At 38.9% G+C, this 27877-nt stretch overlaps 1 protein-coding gene across 4 annotated transcripts; it reads left to right on the top strand.

Annotated features, from left to right (window-relative positions):
- LOC124155787 (cyclin-Y-like protein 1) lies at window positions 1-27877 on the top strand. Of its 4 annotated transcripts, none has more exons than XM_046529882.1 (8): window positions 3-194; window positions 16223-16365; window positions 17819-18157; window positions 22978-23009; window positions 23105-23293; window positions 24505-24638; window positions 24993-25145; window positions 25563-27877. In XM_046529882.1, exons 3-8 carry the CDS (start codon window positions 17830-17832, stop codon window positions 25993-25995), a joined length of 1269 nt encoding a protein of 422 aa, XP_046385838.1. In that variant the 5' UTR covers window positions 3-194; window positions 16223-16365; window positions 17819-17829; the 3' UTR covers window positions 25996-27877. The 4 variants fall into 4 exon arrangements, with proteins under 4 accessions (XP_046385839.1, XP_046385838.1, XP_046385835.1 ...); XM_046529881.1 differs by lacking the exon at window positions 3-194 and adding an exon at window positions 15610-15885; XM_046529883.1 differs by lacking the exon at window positions 16223-16365 and having other exon boundaries at window positions 1-194.

Genomic DNA, 27877 nt, shown 5'->3' with positions numbered 1-27877 from the left:
CTCGTCGGAGTCTCACTTGCTTATTTTTCTCCTTGGCGGCATGAGTGGGTGCTTGTACAAATGACATGGACCAGTGCGATGCGTGAAGTTTTTTTTGTAACGGTGCGGTGCCAAAATGAGATCAAATTTTTCTCCGAGATAATGAGTAAAGGTGCAATATTTCATCCATGTGGCCTTTCAATTCTTGGATATTGGTGAGTGTTTGTGATATACTTATCTCAGTCATATACCGTCTAATTAATCCTCGTGGATTTTCATCGGTGAAGTTTTGGCGAATCAAACTAAAACCCAGTTAGTGATTTAAATTAAGCACAAAAATGTCCCTTTTTTGTCAAGGATATCTTTATGCTTAGGAATATGGACTAATTTCTTTCTACGCTTGCCTCTTGGATAGTAAACAGTGTAAAGAGATCGCTTTTTAGAATATTTTCTGAGTTTCTTATATTTCAGTTACTATTTCAGACAGAAGTTTATTAAAGATGTATTACATGAATGCCATAGCTGCTTTGCAACGGTGAATCTATTAAACGTGAGTGCTCAAGGAACCTTATGGTGATAGGCAGTATGTATTCAGATGCTTAATCTCCGAAATGGACGCTAAAAAATGAAATCTCATACCGATAGCTACTTAGAATATGGTACCATCCAATCAGAACTTTAGAGTCCAAATAAAAATGAATTTTCCTTCGGAATACCTAACTTGGATCCAGAATAGCTGGAAGAGTAGTCTTTTTATGTCATTAAGCATTCTAAGTTGGCACTTGAAAGATGAAGACCTGCCAACTTCTGCCACTATTTACTCAACATGCATTTTCACGAATAGCAGTAACTTATCAGGGAAAATTTACGTTTCTTGGATTTTTAACGAGTGATTCGTTTGAGTTATCTACCAATAAACTATTACTAGTTGGGTAATGGTAGGCTCACGAAACTGGTGCCACTATCCCCATTTTTTGTAGAATAACTAAAATAGTATGGAAACATAAATTACTAAATTTGATAGCCTAACTGTGAATTTTGAATCATCTAGTGATTTATGATATGAAGATTCGATTCGTCTCTATTGAGGTCATTTTTGAAAGCTTTATTTGAAAACTTATTTTTTCCGTTTTTAAATCTTAAAATTTAATTCTTTCATTTCATTAGGGACACATTTTTATACTGCGGGGAAATGGATAGAAAAAAAGGATTAAAATTTTAAGCATGATATAATCGAATTATGAACCCACAGTCGACTAATGCCGTCAAATATCCATCGTAACGCGTGATAATGGTTAATAAATTGACTACCAACAACTGACGATCTTAAGCAATCTAAAATTTCCTGACCACCGACATTGGAATATTGGAATGTACTTTGGTTTTGCATGCGGAAAAACAACTAAAGTAGTTTAAATTACACGAGCGAGCTTAGATGGAGGCCTATACTCAAGGTTATCTCCACATGGAACCATGAAATCATTGGAACTATCTGTTTTAAAAATTCTCGGCATGTATTAAAGTTGAAATCAATCAAGCTTGTAAAATAACCTCTTACCTCTTTCACCCGACATCCAATAACTTTCCCTTGCACATCTATTTTTTGCCGATATCACATCTCTATAACATTTACAAAACTGAGTTATTTTTAGTAAAATTTTTAACCATTACTGAATACTCTTTTTATTCGTATTTTTTCATGTGGGTTGCGTCTTGGAGCATGTTCAAATATAAATATTTTTTGTTATTTTAATTTCCGCTTTAAAGAATGATCAACCGGAAGAAAGAATTTTATTATGGTAACAGAAAAAAACACATATCTAGTATTAATCTACAATTTAATTAAACAATAGTTAAGTAATAATGATGCTGACAATATTTTATTGATAGATAACTCAAATAAAAACGCACTGGCCCAGGTTTAAATGGTTAACCATCATTATCAAGGTGATGAGCACTAACAAAGTATGAGTTTATCATTTTGCAAGCATTCCAATTCTTATCACGAATGCCTTAAGTTGTGTCTCTTACGTCACGGCGAGGAACCCCCTTAACTGCCTTGAATTGCTTGACTAATCTCATAAAACCTCCTCAGATTCTCAAGGAGCAATCATAAAATGTTCAAATGTTATTGGTTCCGTTGCCGTAACAAAGAAAACCTTTCACCCGATCACCTAAAAAATTTCGCAGCCTTTTTACAAGCAGGACGAGCATTTTTTATCATTTAGAATTCATATTTCGACGATTTGCATAGCCTTTACAACGGCAATCACCATGATATGCGCTTAACTCGATACCAGCTCATTCCGGCGATTTCAACCCCGTTGAGACCTAGGAAACCTCGTACAGAAAAATCAAACGGATAGCACGTAAGTCGGGATGATGGAATAGAAATTTTAAAAAGAAACGCTTTGACTATTTTTTGCCTTTGATAATATGGCAAGATGTACGTTCAGCCTCTGTCTTGGGCTTCAGTCCCACGAAATTTCTTCCTTTGTAGCGACTACCAATGGTACACTTGCTATTTAGACCACTAGCTTAGGGGAACATATCCTCAGACGCACTATTTTTCGATGTATTTCGTTAAATTTCATAACGCCATGTTAATAACCACCTATGAATTTAACTTTCAAGAGTGTGCAAACGGAATATATAGCTGTGACTACGTGCCTGGCAATGGCATGTATTTTAGGGAAACTTGACGAAGCTAATCCGGTTAGTGTTTGTGTACTAACGGAGGAATTTCCTCTTGCTGAAGAGGAATACACTTCGGAAGAGAGCCTTGTGAGCAGGGATAGCAATAGAAACTAAACGAAAGTCAAAACGAGTAAAATTTCATTTATTCAAAATAGTTTCATTCCTAGTAGCGAAATGTAGAAACGAAATGGAATTAAACCTGGGGAACTAAAATCAGGGTCGAAACGAAATCGGAGTACAAACTACCTCGGGTCGAAACTTAGCTAAAGCTCTGGGACGAAACGAAACACAGATAATGTTTCGCACCGGAGGGAGGTCGTGCTTCACCTTCGAACGGTTTAGTTTCGACCCACGCACCGAGTACGGAATCTGGTTGAATGAAGTAGAGGCTCGGCCTGCCGCCATCAGATGCATGGGGCACACATGTTTTTACCACTAACAGGAGAACGGTGAACGCAAATAGCAATTCGATTTTTAAGCTCAATACGCGTACACCTCTCTACACAATCTCTAATACCTCTCTACACGTATGTCAAACGTAATTGGTCGAAACTATTCCCTTTTATCTCCCTTCGCTCAACCTTTGGGATCGGAACTTAACTTTGAGCAGCGGTGTATCGATTAATTTAATTTCGGTATGGTATTTGGAAGAGGCGACCGACAGCTGAGGTCATTTGCGCCATAAGGGAAGGGTATGGAAGGAAGGGTGGAGAGAAACCTGGCGTCGGCATTAGCCTGCTCTTAACAAAAGGCGCCAAGGGGACCACGGCTTAACGTCCCATCCGACGGACGGAGTGTTGCGCTTGAAATGTCCTCCACACAACACTCAAGCAGGGATCGGGCAATCTCTGAAAATTCTCTGCCACTGCCGGGATTTGAACCCGAGCCCGTCGGGTGGGAAGCCAACGCTCTTGCCACCATTTTAGTTTCGGTCCCGGGAGTAATGTTTCGTCCCGGGTCGAAACTAAACTTCTTGGTGATTTTAATTTCGTGCGTGAAGGAATATAATCCTAAGCCTCGTATTTCCATTTTCCTCCGGGTCGAAACATTTTCGTTTCGTTGTCACCCTTGCTTGTGAGACATTGTACAAGGTCATGAAAGTAAATGGCTAAATATATTTGAATTGCAGATATTAGGGCAGGTTATGCGAATTGAAGTTGAATGCCAAGCTAGACTAGGGTGCAATTTTTCCTTTCAATGCTCTGATCGCCTCGCCGTGAGTGATGACATTTCTCACATTCTGGAGACGACGTCTGTTGGAAGAATCAAGTATTTACATCCCAGAAAGGAAAAAGCGCTGCCAAAAAATGCAATTATGGCATAAGATACACCGGAGAAGATAAGATAGCGATTAATTCGGGGATTAGGGTCATTTCTTCTAAGATTCTTTCTAAGATTCTTGAACACGGTATGGCTATTTTTACAATCTGATAGTTAACTTTGACAGTGCAGTAATAGTTTCCCACAAAAGGCCTAGCAATGAAAACCGTTATAGATCAGCGACGGATACATATGGTGGGCGCAGGAGGCGCGCCCCCTTTTTTATATCAGAAGATATCATTGTCTTGTCGGTACCTATATGCGTAAGATCATTGTAAATAAAACTATCTTAAACTTTGCATATAACTTGATTACATTTCATTACGATTAAAGTATAGGTATAGCTCAAAATATCTTTTGCGCCCTCCCTTTGAGTTTTTTCTGTATACGTTAGTGGTATAGATGTTTCTTAAATTGCCACGGAAATCACGGTGGGATGAACCTACTCTTCATGTTCCTTGGGTTTAATGCTCGATATTTTGGCATTTAAGTATATTCGCTACATAACTTTATGTATGTAATAAGAGCATCGGCAATCGAGAACGCCAAATTTGCAATTTTTCAGCTGTTATCAAGACAATTAACAACATTTTTCACTATAATACTACTCTAAATCATAATGTAACCATTTGCCTGTGTTCGTGATACTAGCTCTTTTAAATAGAAATTAGAGCGCCTTCATCAAATTCTATCACTACGTTAAATCGCGGAAACTAATTTTTACTCTTTTATCTGGAAATGGTTGAGGACAACTCAAAGGCGCCTTTATGACAACTTGCGGTTTCGCCCAGTGGTCCCATAAAAATAATTCGTACACGAAGTGAGGGATAACATTTACCTACCATGTTACTGAAATCCGATGCTATTTTTATTCTCTGATCAGTTCACCATTGGCGATTCTCTTTCAATATCTTAAATCGATCTTAAATCGACCTCTATCTACTTCCCCACCCCCTCTTGCCCTCTCTGGGTCATTCATTGATACTCGTAAGAGAGACTTATCTCTTGGCGCTCAGTAATCCCGTAGAATCAGATGTTGTAAGCACGCAGCGGCATATACGCGTTTTTGCATACGCTATCCGCCACTTGAGAGTCTATCGGCAGTCAGACAAACATTTCAACGCAACGCACTGAATGGATATTTAGGTAACACGTCGTTCACCTCTAATTACATAAACGTAAACTGCAAATGTTCATATTGATTTTTAATTTCTTACATTAAGACTACCTCCAATGAATGGGGCCTACGAAATGATGTTTGAATGAGCTTTGTGAAAATAATTTCGCAGAAGAAATGCAGTCGTAATTTTAGGCGTATCATTTTCCCTCTTGATGATCGAATTATTTGAAATTAATGAATACCGTGAAACATTTATTCAACCGATTCAGGTAGGTTAACATGGAGAATTTTCTGAAGCTTCCCGGCCTAATCCATTCATACATTAAACTTCCCTTACCATGTCCATAGGGCCTCTTCCCATCCATTCTATTCTCTTCCTCCCTCTTTTACACTTACCCATCACTCTAACACGGTTGGTTTTCTGTATCATAACCTCGCTGAGCACTCACTTCATCCAAACCTTTTGCCATTTTCTTATCTCCTCAGGCCCTTTACTCTCCTCTCCTATAATGCCTAAAACTTCCTAAAGCCTCTTTCTTCTTAACCCATTCCTCCTTCTCGATTTTCCTTCATACCCACATCTTGAATACCTCCTATCTCTTCCCGTCCTCTTTTCCTCGACAAACACGTTTCCGCACCGCAAAGCAGCCTTTCCTTAGCACTTTTAACACAGCGCCCATCTAGTCACTCTTTGCTATTCATAAATGATAATGTTATTATCTCCCTTAAATATTTACCACTGGGTCCATTTTCCTTTAGCATACTGCCCAAACAGTAATACTGTTTCACATTCTCATTTTTGCCACCATCTTCATTCATTACAAGTCTCAAGTTCCTTGTCTTAGAAGTTTTGCAATACCGACTGACTTAAGTGTTTTTTTAATTTATCTTCTTCCGTATTTTTCGCATCGTTTTCCGAAAACAGCAGACATTGCCTTCAAGTCTTTCCCCGCCGTTTGATCAATCAATTTCGCAGCTGCCTGATCATACGCGAATCTAAGAGAATTAATCACCAATTTAAATATTTTAACTCTTGTGTTTAACTCTTCCTCCACCAGCCTTACCATTTCCTCAGCACATACATTAAACAGCAAAGACGACTTGTCTTGAACCCAACCCGATTTTTCCCCCTCCCAACCCGCATTCCCTATTGTTACACAGCTATCCTGTAATCAACTTTTCCTATTCATAAACACAGGGGCGCAGCTAGGAATAAAGTCTAGGGGGGTTTTAGGCAAAACTGATACTGGGGAGTATGGGGGTGTGGAATACCCGCCAGGGTAAGCGGGAGGTGCGGGGGCCCTCCCCCAGAAAATTTTTCAGAGAAATGGTTCAAAATGGTGAGTTTTACGGCTTTCTGAGGGATATTTTATTAATCTTTACACTATTCTATGAGTATTATTAATTCAATTAAGTAAAATAGATTAAAATTTCTCTGAGCTCTGGGGGGGGGGGGGGGTTTCTCCCTCAAACCCCCCCCCCCTCGCTGCGCCATTGCATAAACACCTCCTTTGCTAAGCCTATTATATTCTTGATAAACGTACTGCTGAATCCGTTTTCCTTTGCCGCCTAAATAGTTAATCTGATCCAGCTACTCAGATATTTGACCATATTTTTTTATGTTTGGCCTCAACTTCCTTCATCTCAAAGTTTAAAAAAATCGCCTGACTTTGGCCTTTTTGTTATTAATATTCATGCCGTATTCCGCGCTCTATATATGAAAAAAATCCACAAGTAAGCCATTCTTCGACTAGGTAATCAATGACTCATCATCCCCGAATATCACTGATTTAAACTTTCATATACCGCACCATGGGCCCCAGGTGTCATTCGAAACTACATTGGAATTTGGGGTGGAGACAGACTCCAAAGTAATTAGTGCATAAAGAGAAAGGGTTTGTTGGATAAAAGAAATCCGGCGCCGGCTTTAGCCGGTTTTATTCCGAAAGGTGCTAAGGGGATAACATGTCATGGTATCATCTAATGTACTACTTCAAGTGCCCTCCGTACAGCACCCAAGAAGGGATCGACCTTCGTAAGGTCTACCTGTTCCAGGATTGGATATCGGTTGCTGATGGGATGATGCGAATGGACTACTCACCACACCAGTCCACTTCCTGCTTACTTCTTTTCAAATTGAATCTGAGGACGTCAATAAACAGTTTATAGCTTCGCTCCGCTAATTAAGCGGCAATGTGGAACAATGAAAAATTTACGCGTGAGACGCTGGAGACTTTGATTAGAGGACAATTGATACCCGGGAAGTCAGCGTACGTCTGTGACGCGAGTCCCGTCGGCTCCGAAAAAGAAAACAAATAGAAAAGCACATGGAATGAACCGATGTGGATTAGTTTATTGGGAAAATCAAGCCGTTTTTATAATCAGGAAGAGGTTCGAAGATGTCCAACTCAGCATGTTAATGAGCTCGGATTCATTTTTAGTTCCTCGACACTCCGATTGCATCACGCTGGCGAAGGACACGGAATCTTGCGAAGACGCGTTTCTTTAGTCAAATGATAAGAGATCGGTCAAGGAAGGCCGCAGAAATTACATGCGTGCATAGATATGGCCTTGTAACATCGTTGGATTTGATCTCTCAGAAGGTTAGGATGATTCAAGTTCCGCCTCAACCAGGGAGCTGCCTCCGTAGTCCACGTTTTTCATCGCAATCCCAAATGGATTCGGGTAAGTGCCTCTAGTCCTTTTAAAGATCTGGAAGCCGTTATTCCCTCATTAAGGTCACATTTATATAGCCGTAAAATTTATATCGTCTCACAAAGATATCCCGAATGGGAATTTATTTCCTCTACGTTGCCATATTAATTCTTCGTGTTGATGTTCGCTGGGCTAATTCATTTATGTCTTGCTCTTTCCCAACGGATAGCCCGAGCGCTTTGTTTGGTAGCGTCATGACTACATTAGTTTGATTCCTCCTAAGTCTTTCGTTTTATTCCCAATTATCCTCGTGTTACTTTTTCGTGGTGTTTCAATTTTTTTGTCTGAGGTATGAATTTAATTTAAATTTTTCGTACGGTCCACTTTATCATTGAGAAAATCAACTACGCGCTGCGATAAACTCATCACCAGCAGTGAAGTGGACAGTTCGAAAAAGTGTAATTTGATTCATCCTATCATGTTGCTCCACGACATCTCACTTGATACAGTCGAACTTGTTAGAGGAATTTTATGTATTATTTCTATAACATTCATCCTGCGCTTGTCAAAGGATAGATCTTGGTGGCATTAGTCAAACCAAACTATGGGCCCAATGCCCAAAGTTGATAAGGTGACTAGAAATCTTATCGCAGTCAGCTGATCGCGATAAGAGTTTTAGCCGCGAAACTTGCGAGCTTGTAGTAGTGCTACTCCGATAAGCAAAGTAGCTGATCACCGATTAATAGGTCATGCATTATCGGGCTATTGTCCCGTGATTTTATGGGGTAATTTGATAGAGTCTGATGTCAGATGGTCATTTTCTAGGTCTCCCTCACTCCGACCAACTAAGCACTGATTATTTGTCGAGTCATATATTTCATCTACAGTAGACGGTGCCTCGTTTTGTTTGATCGCGTTGCCAACCATTTGGAATCAACCTCTCGTAATGAAGCCGATAGGAAAATTTCCTTTAAGTGTTAACCTTACTTCCTGCATGGTATGCATACCTCGCTACATTGGAATACCACGTTTCTAAGTAGAGTTTCTAGGAATACCGGGAGGTAGGAAGGTACCCCTCTCAGCCCACCCCACTTTTATCCACCACAGCTGGATACACCTTCCAACCGGTAATAATCTTGTTCGTGAATTTGAATGAATGCACACGCTATAGAGGGGTAAGAGTAGGGGACTAGTGTGTAGAGCCTTCGGTTATCAACCCAAGGGTTCTTGATTTACATTCTTATCTAGCCTATCTAGCCTAGGATCTAGCCTTAGGAAACCCATTCAAAAACTCCTCCCACGGAATTAAAGACTTTATCGGTACCTACTCACAGGGGCGGATTTAAGGGGCGTGGTCACTCCCATACTTAAAACTCCAGATCAATAAAAGAATTTTGTCGATAGACGGAAAAGACAAGTCACATCGAAGTAAATATTCCCCATTCAGCCATTCTCTAGTAAGTTTAAAATAAGGAAATGCGAAAATTCTCGCTCAATTTTTCTTAGTTGGTGACTTCATTAAAGTTCTCCCTCTCTACTCGTTCATGGAGAAGCTTTCATTGAAGGAAGGGATCGCTCGCAAGAGACTAGGCAACAGCGAACCACGCGAGACCTGTGTACAAGGCCGATGAGTAGCTGAGAACCGGTAACTCGCTCAGCATGAGCTCGTGATATTTGGAGGCAACCGACAGCTGAGGTCATCTGCGCCATGAGGGGAAGCGTGTGAAAGGAAGGGCGGAGAGAAACCCGGCGTCGGCAATAGCCTGTTATAAACGAAAGGCGCCAACGTCCCATCCGACGGATGAAGTGTTGAACTTGAAATATTCTCCACACATTATTCAAGAAGGGATCGGCCAGTCTCTGAAAGTTCTCTGCCACCGCAGGGATTTGAACCTGAGCCCACGGGGTGGGAAGCCAACATTCTAGGCGGCGGATCGAAAAACGGAAAAATACGCATATTTTTTTTCAACGTCAAGAAACGGGTTATGAATAGTCTGATTTGGAGCTCTGAGTTCACGGTGCGGAAACGTGGACGATTGAGGAGGACGAGAGAAGACTGGAGGCTTTTGAGGTTTGGATCTGGAGAAGAATGGAGAAGGTGAAGTGCGAAAAATCCACAGAGGAAAAATCATTCGCCTTGACCGGGATTCGAACCCGGATCCCTCGATTTCCGGCCGAGTGCTTTAGCCAGTTAAGCTACCGAGGCGTCATTCTCCCCTGGATTTTTCGCACTATTTGTGCATTGCGGGTGACTCCGTAAAAAGTTATCACCGTGGCTAGTCCCGGTATACTTTCATAAGTCCAGAGCGAACACCTCTAGTGTTCAAAGTTCGGGCTTTGCTCTCCGGCTGTGGCGCCATACGCACGACCTGGACTGCTAGTCGCATCATATGCTCAGCAGTCCATACCACCTTGTCCGGTATAGTCCACAAATTTTCACAGGGGAGAATGACGCCTCGGTAGCTTAACTGGCTAAAGCACTCGGCCGGAAATCAAGGGATCCGGGTTCGAATCCCGGTCAAGGCGAATGATTTTTCCTCTGTGGATTTTTCGCACTATTTGTGCATTGCGGGTGACTCCGTAAAAAGTTATCACCGTGGCTAGTCCCGGTATACTTTCATAAGGTGAAGTGGTTGAAGGGGAGGAGGATCGACGAAGTGCTAGTAATGGTGGGTGAGGGGAGGAAACTTCTAGATGAGATACAGAAGAGACAGAGGGTAATGGATGGAGCTGGTACTGGGCGGGAAGAGGATGTTGATAACGATGTTGGAGGGTAGAATTTTGGGAAAACGGGAGAAAGAAAGAGAATAGGAATTTTTAGATAGAATGGAAGGGAATTGGCCTTATTGTAAATTGAAGAGGGAAGTGCATGATCGGAAGGGAGATTATCAGAATGCTTCTCAAACACTCCATGTAAACCTACCTTAATGGGTGGAATACTTTAATGATAATATCACAGTGGACGGGAAGTGTGAGGGCCTGTGAAGTATAAATGAAGTGTTTTTTTTCGATTATAAAGTATTGTAATTAGTTTAATCTTCATTTCTTAGTACCCTATTTTTCAAAATTTTCCCTCCTGGTTTTGGACCCCCCCCCCCCCCCCCCCCGCGAACGAAATTCCTGGCTACTCCACTGGCTGAAGGATTGATTTCAAATATTTTAAGTCGAAATTTCTTAATGGAATCTTTTTATCAGAGAAGATAGAATGGCTGATGGTCATTAGTTTCTGGAGCAGAGTTTGGCTTGCGAGAAAAGACATGAAGGATACGAACCAGGGAGATTCTAGGATCCACGACCGGAAGATAGAATGTTATGGTTAGCGGGGTGATGAGTGAGAAATAGCCTAACAAGAGGCCAGACTCACGCTGAAAATAAGGGGAAGAGATCAAGGGCCGAAGGAGAGGGTGTTAGCGAGAATTTTTCTCTGGCCAGCCATACCAGTAATGACGAAAACGAAGTAGTTTCTTGGGTATGCGCGTTTAGGGGAGGAGAGAAATCGCCGCTCTAAGTGTATCCCTTTGTTTAAATTTCTCTTACCGTAGCAATTTTTCACGCAATTGTTTAGAATGTGACAGGTGTATTAAAAAGAAGTATATTTAGACCGATATAGTGAAGTTGAGGAAATGATAAAAATGCTTAAAAATTATATTAAATTAAAAAACCATGTCTTTGAATAAGCTAGCCAGAAAAAAATATCCCCAATAATATTTAATAACAAACTTATTGTTTTAGATATTTGCGGTGTTTTAATTTATCGGTTATTTTTTATAATGAAAATTTTCGAGAAAGAGTCAAATGATTCACTTCGTGGCTTATTGTAACAGAACACCAAGTTCCCTCGCCTCGTTCTTATATTAGCCTCTAGAATTGAGTTGAGCAAGCTTAGTGGCCCATTAACGAAGAATATAAAAGATTCGTGTGTCTATCATTCTTTAAGTGCCGTCTTCTTTGAAGGGCCTCTGATAAATCTCGCTTCCACCGGGATTTGATTTTATACATATATTCAAAAGAATCAGACGAGTCAAAGCGTAGCAATTCAAAGTTTAAAATCAGATTGAATGATATGCATTATCCTTCGCGGGTTTCCCAATCCGTGCAGACATTTGCTCCTAAGTCTAAGACAGCACTAATTGTAAGTAGAAACATAGATACAGCGGAATTTTTATGGGGGGCGTGATAAAGGTACCTTGAAGATGTTTCATTTGATGATGGCTGTCTCCATAAGTGGGCAATGTGTCATAGCGAAGATAAAAGAGTCTTCCTTTATCTATGGTCGAGTCACACTCGAGACAGACAAGGTAACACGTTTTTCCTAATTTTCTAAAATCTGTTAAACTTTGGCTGTGACTAGTCAATTTAAGATTAATTTCTCTTTTTGGAGAGCGAACGGGGGAAGAGGTCCCTTTGCCACAATGTGCGAAATGAGAATAAGCAAGTTGAATGTACAGCTTGGAACAACATAAATTAATTCCTATATAGAAGGAGAGTTTTTGACGTTCAAGCGCCAAAGGGAGATGAGGTATTTTAAGCCATAATGCCTGCGCATTCCACATAAATGATAGATAAGTCTTCGAAGACGGAAATAAATATAGTTGTGCGAAAGCGCAGCCGTAAAATCTATCATCACTGACTTTTTCCGCAATTTCTCTTATCTCCTGCCTTGTCACACCTGATGTCGTCACCTCTATTTACACAGCACTTGCTAAAATTCCCAAGTCGGCGCGACGTCCAAAAATCACAGGACGCATTTTAGGTAACTTTATGCTCCTCCCTACCGCGTCGCTTTATTAGGTTACTTTTTACCCCACTTCTCATTAAGAAGTAAAACATTTATAATTTAGGGAATGGGCTGGACGTTTGAGTTACATGCTGAATAAAATAACAACAGTCATCAACAAATTTAGATAATTTTATATTAGCTAAATTAAAGCAACATAAAGTTATCCAAGAAGGAAAAAATGTTTGACTCACCTTTAGGGATTTTACTCTACGCTACTCTCGTTCGGGCGAATTCTTTCCTGGGCAGAAGATGATTTTCCACGGGGAAGCGAAAAATTACATAATAGGAATTGCACTCATTGCGATCTCTTCGATTGTTTTCTCTAGGCTACTCATGTGATTAGATATTGCATGACATCCCATGTTTATCAATGGAATTGAGTCGTTCACTTATGACGAAACGCAATTCAGTGAACGAGTTCGGTAGATGTAAAGGGAAAGGTAAGTTACGACGAAAAGAACAGTCAATTCCAGCCATTTATCTGTCTGTAACAAGGCCCTGGTCTGAAATCAGAAATTTGAAGTTGCCGCCAACTTTCATTGTTTGATGGCGTCAGCAGAGTACTTGTTCATTCAGGGAGATTTGGGGCTTTTTCGTTTTTAGGTGAACCTTGCATTGAGTGAAAAAATCGCCAGCAAGGAATGAAACAACCACGAACCATGCGAAGACCAAGGAGTGACTGAGACGCGGTGACCCGCCTACCATGAGCTTGTGACGTCATCAAATTATTTTCGAAAGGGTTAAGGCAGCCGAATTTTAGCCCAGAATAGCTCGGAAAGCAGGCGACAGATCGAAAAACGAAAGATTCGTATCTTACATTTATATTACTAAGTCTGTCGGCAATAAATAAGATTGGTTAACTTGCCCAATCAAAGGACAGCAGCGACGCCGGCGAAGACTAATATAAAAGGGCAGTAGCGTGCCAAGAGGGGCAGGGGGAGCCAAAAATGAACCTTTAAACTGATTGAACCTTGAACCTTTTGTTCAATGTTTTGACCGAGTTAGAGCCGGCTTCCATCTAGTTTTCCCCGGGCGCCAAGTAGCTGTGGCCCGCCTTTGGAAAAGGGTAAATATCAGATAATTCCATCCTGGAGGTCGGAATCTCGGCGGTGCCCAAAAGTTTTCCAAGAATATTATTTCCACCTGCGTGCAATGCCCTACATATTTAAGTTTCCCGTCCGTCAGACGGGACGTTTAGCTATTGGACCCTATGAACCTATCACAGGAAACAGATCTTTGTCGGCGGTCTCTCTACTCCTCCTGTCGTACTTTCAGCCCACCATTCTTCGCACTTCTCTTAGCCGGCTCTAATTAACGCCGATGCATTCTGTTTCCCTTAAAAATTAACCAATCCACAACGGGCTAGCAAACGTGATAAGAGAATCTAACCTTCCCCTAATATTTTATAGCCTTAATACGACGATAACATCACAAATCGGCATGCCATTTGGAAGTTATAATGTTTAGGAAAATCATAATTTAACATTTCTTCGTGATTTCTGTGATGTTGATGGTTCTTTCCATAGTGATTTAATTTCAGCATTAGGTAGATATTACCCCTTGCCATTGGCGTAGCCAGGAATTTCGTTCGATGGGGTCCAAAACCAGGGGGGGGGGGGAAATAAAAAAACAGGGTTCTAAGTAGAGGAATTTAAACTAATTTTTAACACTTCTCATAATCGAAAAAAATTCATTTGATGAAGAAATATTTTGTATATTCATGGTTTTTCAATATTTTTTTCTTTCGTGAAGGAAAATAATTCTGTTTTTTTTTATAAATATATTTCGGGGGAGGGAGGGTTCGGACCTTCCGGACTCCTCCCCTGGCTACGCCACTGCTCCTTGCCCTTCCGATCGGTCTTTCGCGAACGAGGTAGAAAGGCTGAGCTAAGGTTACTGTACAATCATGGCCGCAGCGAGGGGGAGGGAGGGAAAGGGGCTCTCCGAAAGTTTTCTGAGATACGGTTTGTATGTTCACCATCCAAATGAACGCTGCCGATTCATTGTCCCGTTGCGACCTTGGGCATATAATATAGATTCGAGAGGATCGTCTTTCGTATGTTCTGAGCTTCTTGAGTGCCATACAAAAAATCAAAGTTTTAAGTTGTGTTTCAAATAAGGTTCCTATTTCTTTGCAGTAGCGGAACCAATTGGTTTCCTGATTCCTTAAGGAAAATCCTAACCCCAAATCCAAGAGCGGGAGGTTTCCATTGTGAGCAATCCAAGTGTTGTATAGATATTAAATATCTCCCATTTAATAACTTCCCGTATATATTTAGTCCTCATTTGTCTAGACCCGTCTGAATATTTTGATACCTCTTATTACTACGTAAATAGAAAATCATGAATCCGCGTATACATTCTCCACCGCTTCTAGGATCTCGTGAAATGGGAGAATTTAAAGATGATACGAAGAGAAAAATCATCGAGGAGTTTCAAAAATATTTAATTCCTTTCTCCTGTGGTTTCGGTCTCAATGGGCTCCAACTTCACCTTGAGCACAACTTCCTCTATGAAGGTGTGTTAAAAGGACGGTGACCATGTATAACATTGGTGGATTAGCAGTCCCCAGACACCTTTTCTGTCTATTTGCCGGGTGCGACACATTTTTCACTTCCAATAGAGCTTTAGTGAAAAATTAATTGTTAAAATAATTTATCAATGATATATGTTAGACGTTAATTACCTATAATTATTAAAATGAATACCTAAGTTTTATTATCAGTCATATAGAATTGTTCTCCTCACTGCTTTAAGAAGGATGGAAAAATTGTCAGTCCGTAAAGCTGCATTGACCCACGTCCGATGCGGTATTGGGTAGTTTTTCATTCGCTTTTTCCCGCAATAAAATTAAATTATATTTTCTCGTCTCTCTGGACAAGTGCCTCTCCCTAATTAATTATGTAATTGAACTTCTTTTATTTAAAGCACTGAAATGTCTCGCGGAAGTAAATAAATTATCACAAAATCATTGGAATACTTCGGTTAACTTAATCAATTAATTATTTCGATGAATTCACGTAAAAAAATTGTACTGATCCGCCAGTACTGCCATCTCTGTCACGTCTGTCACCCATTGAATTCAGCGCTATCGCGTCTAGCGGCGGAACTAAGCGCCTTTAGCCAAGTGTGATATATCATTTGTGTTTCAATGGAAGTAAATTGGCTTCGATCTGCATGAATTCGTAGATGATTATCATGGTCTTTTTGGATCTACGGGTATTTTGTGCTCTTCTTTTCCAAGTGTGAAATCCATCACTAACGCGAGGTTATTGTCAATATTGTTGTGAAGTCTCGAGATGATTACACATGTGATGATTGAAGTTGTGAAAATGTGAGTAGGCGGTGTGCTTGTATATTCGTGACCGCTCCTGTTTTGCAAGCTGCATATTAAGGGAAGCAGTAATTTGTTTTATGTTATGCCTTTGATATTGGATGGAATTGCTTTAAAAATGTAGCTGTGTTTTAAAGGCCTTAAAGTGTAAATAGTGCAAGTGGTTTTTTCGTCTGTGCCTGCCGGAGTATTTTTAGTGTGACGATTGTTTTACGAGTTTAGTGTTCTAACTTTCATCAGATGATGTGTTTAGGCATTCGCGGCATATTTAACTGCCGTAGCGACGGAGCTTGGATGTATTTTTTGTCAATTTTTTCACCTTAACCATTCTTTGTAGACATGAAGCGGCTTATGGCATGGTGGGCACTCAAGTGACCCAGCATGTTACCGTGGGCGAGAAAGTTGGCCCATCCACTTTGTATGCTTCTATTCTAACAAGTTTATTTCACCAATTCAACTAAACAAGTACTAAGGTTCTTGGTAAGTATATTCTTGGGCTGTCATCCAGTGTTTTCATTTCACTCTGCAATTCATTACCCCTTACGCTATAACTATTTGAGGGCTTATCTATGAGCTAGCTTATAATAACATTAATTTTTTTCTGTTAATAAATATACGGTATTGGTTTGTACGTCGTAATTGTATGCGGCGTCAATTAAATGTTTGATCTTTCAGCTAGCAGTGCACCAAATGCAGATTTTCCTCACCGGTGTCTTATGAATTTCATTTATCGCTACCCTCTCTTCATTTTTGTCTAACTACATGTTAATGAGGACTATCAATGGGACATACACTCATTATTCAGGTCCATTTCAGTCATCAGATCCTACTCATTCACCGTGCAGATTCGAAAAGAATTTCTGTGGTACGATTTGCCATAATTATATCTCAACAACTGCGCCGAATTGTTCCGGTTGCTCTTGCATCTTGAAGGATACATTATCTGTAATTTTATTTTATGTATAGTGGTGGGAGGCCTGACCTGCACTGGAATAGGAAGTCGCGCTTATTCTTTAAAAAATTCGTGTTCAAGCATCGAATTGCATAATTCTCCTTTCCCATTGTCATTATCTATTGCCAGAAAATTTCAGAACCGCTGTTATTAAAGTGGACATTTTTTGACGGCTAAGCCGAGCGTACGCTCAATCAAGTACCTATTTCTGTATGATTAAATGCAAGCACCCACCTCATTTCTGAAAGTCTAGACTAATAGCATTAGTTGTGTATTGATAGCAGTTTTTGGCTGCTGATTTCATTGATAGTTGCCTTTTCGACATTCCCTCGTTTTGTAGCCAATTTTGTCGTTCAGTAGCAAAAAGTATAGAACTTAAGTATCGTTACATTTATGTTTTGATTTAATTTAAGGGATAATATTTAGGTTTCGTCAGTAACGTTTCTGGTTAGATATTGTGTTCACTCCTGGTCTCGTAGCAAGTTATTTGTGTGGAAGTAATTCTAGCATCAAATAACGTAATTATTGAAAGAGAATTAGTATTACACTTTCTTATAAACAAGTAGTAATTAATGAATGAAATACTTAAATTATTGAAGAGGTGATGGGACAACATGTGTGACTTAAACTCTCTACTCAGAAAAAGCTTGGGTTGGCTGAAATGATTTCAAAGCTGTTGAGGTAAACATTTTGGCAGCCGCAGTTGGAATTAGCTGTGCCACTGTTCCAAATTTTTGTTTTTAATCAGAATTTCCTCTTTTAAAATGAACCTTTAAATCCACTTTATTCCCTGATTGTGTTTACAATGTTCGGCAAGGGTGTCCTTTTTCACCATCTTGATTTGCAATGCTGTGCTCTTCAGATGTATGAAAAACACTGGATAAAACTGTACATAATACATTCAATTGGGTATAATACATTTTTGTTTCTCCATCTTTGATTGCTTGGATTGATTTAAAGAGTGTATTATTTCTTGATTAGGTACCAACAAAATGGGGAACAAGCAAAGTTGTTGTAAGTGTTCAACCCCAGTAGGAGGGGTGCGTCGTGGATCACTTGGGGACCATGCCACGAGTGGTGCAGGGGGCAGCAGTGGTGTCAGCCTGGTGACCAGTGGCTGTCGGAATCTCAATCGAGTACCAAACTCGGGCAGTTGGTATGGTGCAGTTAGACTTCAGGACTCTTTGCAGGAAGGTGAAGAGAGTACTGGAAACTTGCAGCATATAAGTGAGAGGGAGCCTGAAGATTGGCAAGCTGACCCTTCACTGCACCCGAAAGCGGCAACTATCTTCCTGGAAAGATCTCGTGCATCAGTTCACAGTGAGTGAAGTTGGAAACTTATTACTTATCCATGCTCTTTTTATTTTTTTCCTTTCCCATTAGTCAGAACCATGTCACGTTGGAAATGCTAGCATACGGCAGTGGCCCATAGCGCTTTACCGATAGGATTAAAAGTCAATAACTCCCCATAGAGTCACCAATGCTAGATAGATTTAAGTGTCGCAGACGGACAAAAAACTGTCCTTGTGATGGTGACTTGAAAAAAACTGTTGTAATGGATGTGGAATTCATCTCTCCCTTGAAAAAATTGTACAGAATAATATGAGTCTTGGATATTCGTCTACAGGATTTTGCCTCAAAGGCATGAAGTGTAAGGACAATAATAGGACATTAAAGTTAAAATGAGGAATTGGAGAAAGATATACTGGGCCTATTTGAGATTTGATGGAAGGATGTCGGGGACTATAGTATGGCATACATGTAGTGGAAGGTAGGGTAGTCAACGAGCAGTAGTTGTAGTTTTAAACATGAAACTAAGCAAGAGAGTTGAAGGCCTATATGAGATAAGCAGAAGGATTTTAGTGTTGGGAGTCGAAGCACATCCCACCTACCCTTCGGCTTATGGCAGGACAAGGAGAAAATTTCAGAAGCACTGAAGAAATTATTGTAAGAAAATGGGTCTCTTACCCTTCCATCAAAACCCACTCCACCGCTTTACCCACGATATGCAACCATGGGGATTTTTACAATGTGACTCTATTCGTGGAGAGTTGGAGGAACATCAAAGAGAAGTACTGCGCAGAAGAAATTTAGTATTAATGGGAGTCTGGAACATAGCAGTAATGGTAGGAAATGGTAGAAATGAAATAAGTGAACATGGATATAATAAGGCAACTACCTTGGGGAGAAAGAAGTAGAATATTGCCAGGGAATAAACTATTTATCATTAACACTGTGTGCATTATTCTGGAAAACCTGGAATAGCAAGGAAAATGTCCAAAATTTTCTTCTCTGTCAAAGTCAAATGGTGATTTTTCCTTATCATTCTTCGAGCAGGGAGGGAACATTTCTATATGAGATGCAGAGGGATGGATGGATGGATGCAGCCATTTAAGATGGACCAGTTGCTTTGAAGTGGGGAAATATAGGAAATTGAGACTAGAAGAGAGCTGGGTAGGGGTAGTTGAAAGGTATTGTGATGGTTAGCCAGGGAACTGCTCGGCAGATAATCCTATGAATGATTAATCGAACTATGAATGATAGATGCCCAACAGTAATTGGATTTAATTTTTGATGTTATCAATAGGATAATTTATAGGGGATATTTTTCCTGAGCAAAAACATAGATTATATCGTACCAGTAAAGTCAGTATGTACTGAGAACTTAATAAAATTCTACTTTTCTCAATATAGAGGTATATCGTACCAGTAAAGTCAGTATGTACTGAGAACTTAATAAAATTCTACTTTTCTCAATATAGAGGATGTTTGCTAGAATAAGGTTTTGTGAGAATGATTTAAACCAAGTTTTGCTTGGTAGAGTCACATTGTAAAAATCCCCATGGTTGCATATCGTGGGTAAAGCGGTGGAGTGGGTTTTGATGGAAGGGTAAGAGAGCCAGAGAGGCCAGGCAGGTGCGTGGAATGATGTTATTCACTCAGTTCCAAAATTGCAATTCATTTAAAGAATTCGATAGATATAAGGGATTGTAGCATTCAAATCATTGCCTGCTATAGCCAATTGGCAGTACCGCCTGGAGGGATGGGTGGAGGACCCTAGGAATTTGGCACCCTTATCTAGAAAGTAGCGTCCGGGAGCCCATGTGAGTTAGACCTGCCAGCCATAATGCGAACCAGTGACTGGGTCTGCGGCCATTGCAACTCGCCTATTTTCTGAGTGCGACACACTTCTATTCGTGCCTCAATAAATGGATACATTGTTCACAGTTACATTGGACGTAGTTATTTCGCTCGAGATAATCCTTAAAGACCCTAAATGGATATTACGTTACTTTATTTAGTCTAAAACTTGCATTAAATAGGGTTGTACTAACAATTTTCACCAAAATAGGCGATCATTTACTATTCAAACCACATTATAAACATTTATCATGACATAAAATATTTTTCCATGATTTGAATCCTTAGCCAATGGCTTTTCAGTTGGTGCTTACCTTAGCTGAACACATTGAAGCTTTGGTAGCACTTATGGTTCATGTCAATACAACTGATTTGCAACATCAAATTTTTCAAAAGTAATATTTTCCTGTCACTTTTCATTTTTGAAATGGAACTGATGCTAGGTATCATATCAGTTACATATTTCAATAATTCGTGCAGCTACCTTACTATTACTGCAAGACAAGTTACAATGGAAAAATTAACTTCCTCATTCAGCCACTCCTGTGTGTTCAAGTTCAAAATAAAAAAAATTCGAAAGTTGTTGCCCTCTTTTCATGAGTAGTTGATGTCATTAGAGTTTTGGCTCATTGATTTTACTCATTCGGAGAAAAATAGTTATTGAAGGAAAGAGTTTCATACAAGAGAATAAAATACAACGAATCATGCAAGGGTTATGTGCGATGTCCTGGGGTAGCCAAACATGGTGACTTGTTCAATCAGATGTTGTTGACATCATCGACTCATCTGTAATACGGTTAAGGGTGTGATGCACATGGTTGGAGGAAAAAAATTGACAAAATTGGTGAGGAGTAAAAATAACCTAAATGCAATTGGGATTGATTTCCAGCACTACACATTTAATATCCCTCAGAAATCACATGTTCAATACTTGAGAGACGTTTGGCATACCTTGTAGTCTCCCTGTTGTAACTTGTTCCTCGTTGCTCATGGCATGCTGGCTGCCAGGACAGAGAGAAAGAAACCCCAACAGGAGGAGGAGGCAAAGTTATCGTCTCTTGGATTGGTTGAGAAAGCTCCTTAGGCAGTATTGTGGAGAAAATATTTTGTCATTTGCAATAGAAGATGTCACCACCTCTCAAACCACTACTTATAAATTAAACAGCAGCCTTGTCACAGCCCTGTAAACTGCGATTGTCGCACTTTGAATCTTTTGATATGTGGACATAGAATCTCAAATTCTGTTTGAGTCGTGACAAAGTTTTAGGGGAAACTATTTCTATTTTCGGCTCAAGGCTGTCGATTTTGCATTGTGAATAGCTCTAGAGGTTGGCATTGAATCAAGATGTAGAAAAATTGGCTCCATATGTGTTTCAAACTCAGTTGATATTTAGAGTAAAATAAAATTGGATTACGAGTCCATTGGTGAAAGTGGGATTGCCTCGGACACTGTAAACATATCTAATTGAGTGTAGTACATGATGAAAAGAGTTTTGTTTGCTAATTTGTGGTTTTTTTGTTTCACAAACTCTAGCTGCTGCACCAGGTAGACTGACATTGTGCTTTACTTGCATCATTTTAGGTTTACACTCACTGGAGAAGCTGGTTTGTTTTTGATGCTTGGAGAAATCTTATCTGTTTGCTTTCAAATGAATTTAGAAGCATTGGTGGTCTTTTCATATCATTTCAATGCCACTCCTCATTTTACCTAAATGAGAATTGCTAAACAGTCCAGCATCTTCATTTTATGAACCTCTGCGTGAGAGATAAAACGATCCAGAAAAGGTCATAGTCTCTTTTCCTGGGTAGCAATCTATGATATTCATTTACCAAATTATGTATGCAATTGACATGGTCAAATGTCAGCTATTAAACAAGTCAAATTTTGTTGATGTATGCACACTTTGAGAATCTTTGCCTAAGACAAATTAAACATCAGTCTATGGCTTCTTTCTGTACATAAGTCACCAAGTGAAGATTTCATGTGCCAGTTTTCTTGATTATTCAAATCCAGGAAAAAATATTTTTTTCAGAAACTACTTTTGTTTTCTTATTTTGTATTTAAATCATTAAACTGTTTTGATTTCCAATGCAAATTCCATATATGTATTTATTCTCCTCTGTGATAGTGTAGGTTATAGAAAAGTTAAAATAGCTAAAATATTTTTTTTTTGGCATTTTACTTGAAAAATATTTCGAAGTACAGTGGAACCTCATTAAAGCGAGTACAGGCTATAGCGACACCCCCGCTATTACGAGAGATGGCCGATGCACCGTCAATTGACCCTATAATAAGCGTGTCAAAAAATTTGTTTTTAGGAGACCCTTTCGGTGTTGGCTCTCGCCATAGCGAGGGTTTCACCGCCGGAAGACTTTCATCAAGACTCCTTAACCTCTGTAATTGCTAGCGATCTGTTAGAAATGAAGTTAATGGAGTGCTCAGTCTCAAATTTATGTGGTAAACTGTCGTTCGATAAATATAATGATTGACGAAACAATGCTTTGCATGATTTTTATTCAGTGCGGCGCTTATAAATTGTTTGAATAGTTAGTCGTTATTTGAGTAAGGATATTTAGTGATGCAAAAAAACATCGCCTTTCGCCTGGATTTATGCTTACGTTTATCGGATAATGTTTATCTGTCGCCACACCACTCCTGTTCCTGTATATCTGTTCACAACAGGTATATTGGCTATTATTTGCTCCACCTCCGGTAAAGCGACAATTCGCTATAGCGAATGTTTATTACTGCACCGTGGGGTGTCGTTATATCGAGTTTGCACTGTATTTGACATATTTCCGCTGTATTCTAGGAGTTTCTTTTCATGACATTCTTACATTTTAGTCTGCATTTAGTAGAAATGTATTTTAATTCCAATTAAGCGCAATTGTAATATTTACTGTGAGTGTTTGTTCAATTAATCAAATTTTAAAATTTATTATTTCATTCCTTGTGTTAAAATTTACATTGATTTTGGAAATATCTTCTCTTTCTGCAGATGGACTGGTTCGCAAAAGAAGTCAGAACCATGTAAGTTTCGAGTTAGTGCATTTTGTGATGTCAGTTATGTATCTATCCAATTATATAAATTTGTGTGTTGCTCACTGCTTTCTCATATTTTTTAGGTGATTGAGTCGAGGCCATGGAAAAAGAGCAGCTCATGTTCTACTATATATTTAGATGACAGTACAGTATCTCAACCAAATCTGAAAAGTACTGTCAAATGTGTAGCTTTAGCTATTTACTATCATATTGCAAACAGGACTTCCAACAGGCATTTGGACATTTTTGATGAAAAGGCTCATCCCTTAACTGTGAGTAATCCTATGTGTGTCCATATTACAATGAAGTCCAACAGATGTAATGGGCTAAATTGATTCTTTCAAATTAAAAGTTTTTTAATTTTATGAAGCGACTGTGATTTGTTGGTTGGTATTATAATATTGTATTCATACTGTCTAGTAGTGTATTTCCTATCTCTGAGATTCTAAGGTGTTCTTATTTTTATATAAGGGTTTGCAAATAGCCTTTTGAAGCAATAGAAAATTCTTGGGATGAATCATTGCTAGGCATGTTTTCCAAGCTAGAATGATTGATGTTATGAATAGTAGAAGAGCGAGGATGTTCTGGGTATCATAGCCAATACAAATTAGGATTTTCAAGCTGTTATTTCTTAGTCATTCATAGTTTTATTGGACTTTCCTCCTCTCTTTTATGTTGATGACTTATGGAATGATCCCTGTGTCACAATGACATTGATATTATAATTTTGATTTGAAATTTGTGCTTTTATATGCATGCATCTTTCACTTGCTGCAATTGAAAGGCTTGAGTCATGAATTCATCAATCCTATCGAAAGACCTTTTTAGTCCTGAAATTAATTTCTATGATGCATGATTCAATTAGGGATTAAATTTCTTCAAAAGTTGCTGGGTTGTTTTTTTTTCCTTTTGGGATGATCTATTGTTACTTGTGTTCAGGACACCGATTTTAGGGAACTGTATTGTTGAATCAATTAGTGGTCTTGAATCCTCGTAATTTGAGTTTGAAGTGGCATCACTGTATCTTTGAGCTTCTTAAATTACTCTTAGGCATTTTTTCCTAATGTGGGTGGGTCAAGTAGGAAAGAGTTGATTTGCCAGTTTGTAGGTAGGTCCAGATTTATTATCTTATACTTCCAATTATTTATTGTATACTATAAGAGATTTTGACAATGAGATTATTATCCAAAATTTCTTTGGAAGGTTTTCTTGATTAATGTAAAGTATTACCAGATTAGTAAAGGATGAATTAATTGTGTAACATGTTTATGTTAATTGCAAAAGTCGGAAAATTAAAAATTATGGAAGATGGTATTCTTTTATATGATCTGATAAATAGTTGTCTTTCAGTGTTGTAAGAATGAGCAGTATTAAACTAGTTAGCATGTGTATCAGATTAACACTCAAAAAGTGTTAAATGTATGTGAATTGGGGTGCTTCAGATACTTGCCATGTTTCATCAAATTTCTTCTAATTTTCATAGCGAGAGCCAGTTCCTGAAGATTATGCAAAGCACAATCCAGAGCATCGCCAGATTTACAAATTTGTGCGCACCCTTTTCAATGCGGCGCAGCTGACTGCGGAATGTGCCATCATTACTCTGGTTTATTTGGAGAGGTAGGATGTGAAAGAGGTTGAAAGTTTCCATACTAAAAATATCAGCTTTAAATGTGATCATCAGGGGTGCATGTGTGCAAGCTGATGTACATATCTCTCAGCTAAATAGCTTTTATCAGAACATATGTATACAGTATATAGAACAAATATAAATAACATATGAAATATATAAATAATAATTTAAATTGGTATGTAAATTATTTGACTTATAGATATTATGTTTCATTCTTTGTTCTTACTATTTTCTCAAATTTAAATAAGCGAAACTGAATCCACGTGTAGTTAAATTTGCTTTTGCCTGTATTGCTTGACTGGAAAGGTATATTTATTTAAAAATTTCTTATCTTTCCCTAGGTTATTAACGTATGCTGAGGTAGACATTACCCCTGCAAACTGGAAAAGAATAGTTCTAGGCGCTATCCTGCTTGCTTCAAAAGTTTGGGATGATCAGGCTGTGTGGAATGTGGATTACTGCCAAATTCTCAAAGAGATCACTGTAGAGGACATGTAAGTAATATCACCATAATAGTAAATTAGTCGCGCCATAATCCTAAATAAATAGTAGCGTGGAAATGGCAAAGCAAATAACTACTTTCAATGTAAAAGTCTGGAGGGAAAAAGAGACAATTTTATAAACACAGCTAATAACACCCAGTGGGTATCAATGGCCATGATGACGATGGAAAAGTCTTCGATTGAAACATCGGGAGAGAGGTAGATGGAGTGCTCTACCTCTCTCCCGATGATAATTTAATTCGATCATTAATTAGTTTTTTCTTTCCTTCTTCCACGCTAATATTTATTTCCATTTATTTTCTTCTTATTTCTCTTTTAAATTTTTCCCTAATTGGTCTTCAAAGTTTGAAAAAACCTACCCTCTCATTGAGCTGTTGCTCGTTTTGCATCTGTACTCTCTTTTTACAGGAATGAATTGGAGCGTCAGTTTTTGGAGATGCTGCAGTTCAACATTAATGTGCCGTCGAGTGTCTATGCCAAGTACTACTTTGACCTGCGCACACTGGCCGAGGCGAATGACCTCTCTTTCCCAGCCACTTGGGGTGAGCCGCTGAGCAAAGAGAGGGCTCGTCGGCTGGAGGCCATGTCGAGGGTTGTGGGATGTGGTTGGGGAGAGGATGGCGATCCAATTGGCCTCTTGCCACCTCCTGTGGGGGTTCAGCACCACCAAAGCTCATCGCCGGCAAACCCCGGTGCAGTCCACGGTGCTGGGCACCGCGTCCTCCAGCTCAAGCGTTGGACTTCCCTGGACAATGTGGCTGGTGGCGGGGGCAGTGGGGGAGGGGGCGGGGGTGGTTGTGGGGGCGGCGCGGCTCGCAGAAGCATTGCAATACTCTCCTGAAGGACTTCCATTTTGTCTTCTCTTGCCCATCTCGCCGAGGGGAAGGAGATGCAAGTAGTCAATTGTGGTTGCCAGGGGATGACACTTATTTTCTATACTCTTTACCTGGACTTATATTTAAGGAATGAATCCCTGTGAGAGTTAGTGTTTTTTCCAGCTACTTCGTATTGTGAAATGACTGATAGGGAAGTGAGTGTGAGTTCTGTCTTTCAGTGAGGCATCCTTTCTTGAGTGTGTTTAATGATATTTTCGATAAATCTCCAGTGATATACATTTATGATGAACGTGAGTAATCTTAACTTGCATTTAGCTTTATCTCTTCAGATTGGGTCAAAATTCTCGCAGATTACATGAAATAGTTTCATCAGTTGTGATGCTCTATTACTGTGCTGGATAAAATTGATTCTGGGTGCATTTGCATGGCAGAGTAATTATCACAATTCTCAGTATGCATGAATAAATCTCAGTCTGCTAATAATTATTATTTGAGTGTTAGACTGTCGGAGCATTATTTATCTTACACTTGATTGCCCTGGGTGTGGTGCTTGCATGAGGCAAATTTCGTTACTGAACTCTGTCTAAGGGATGAGAATTGTTTTATTTTTATGCACCTGAGTGGACAGTTTGCTTCTTTGATGTTCCTGTGTAAGGGCATGCTTTATTTTCTTCGTCTCTGTACAAGAGATTCCCTCTAAAGCCTTTTCTGAATTTCCGTCCCATAAAACAAAAACAGGCAGTTCATGTGATTGGCTAACTAATGAAATAATAGTTTTATCTATTTGCATGTATGAGAATGGATTACATGGTGAATGAGGCTTCATAATTTTTTGCCATGACGCATTTTCTTCTGTGAGCTATGTCTCTGTGATGGGTACTTCACATTTGTTCTCTAAGAAGTGTTCATCTTGATCCAATGGCTTTAGTTCCAGTAATAATCCTCTTTTGGCCATCCTTGCGTGATAATCTTGAGTGCATGGTATGAAACAACTTGCTACAATGATTTTATGGATGCCTCCATTCCAAGCAGTTTGTGAGCATTACTTAGCTCCAAAGATTGTGGTAAATAGTCATATACTCTTTAATTTTTAAATTCTATTATATTATGTATAAAGGTCTAAAAATCTATGAATTGGATTGTAATGAGATGAGAAATCAATATCTCCTGAGGTTGTCGTTATTTTTTTTTAATTTTATTAATTTACTTGAACTTAATGTTGTGTTATTGATAAAGTGGACCACATCAAGTGATTTACCTCCACTAATACTTTTTATATGATTTCTTTTTATTTTCAAAGCTGCAATTATGTCATGTAATATTTCTTCTTTTAAATTCATATTATGTAATAATGGCCTATGAATCAACATTGCTGTAGCAGTTCTTCACATTTAATGGCCCTAAAACATTGATTTTCTCTGTACTGCTAGTTCATAAAAATAGTCCTTCCTTCTTCTGAAATATATTAAAAATAATGTACAAATGCGGATTTGAAAGCAAATTTATTTTAAAAAATTTCAATCACAATGTTTTTTTATTTCACAGAGTCTAATTTTATAGTCATGAGTGCTCCAAAATAGTATTTACTTCTTGCAAATGTGATGGGTGATATTTCTTTTCATTAAATGCAGCACAGTAGTTAATTTGTGATTTAAATAAGGTACAGCTCTTTTCCCTGTATAATTCCAAATTCTCTTCTGGTTAAATGATCTCAAAGTTAACAATCATTGTGCTGTAGCGTCCAGAATGGACTGGTATATTATTTATGTAAATGTAAATTGAAATCAATTAACACTGTCTGGATGTCAAGAATGAATGTGAATAATGAAGAATGATAAGAGTAATGAGCTTTTTTATCAATTAAATAAAAGAAATAACTTATAAAAA

This window comes from Ischnura elegans, chromosome 3 (assembly GCF_921293095.1).
Source record: "Ischnura elegans chromosome 3, ioIscEleg1.1, whole genome shotgun sequence".
In the NCBI taxonomy this organism is placed as follows: Eukaryota; Metazoa; Arthropoda; class Insecta; order Odonata; family Coenagrionidae; genus Ischnura; species Ischnura elegans.
Note: the sequence above shows the minus strand (reverse complement) of the source record. Positions and strands in the feature narration are given on the sequence as shown.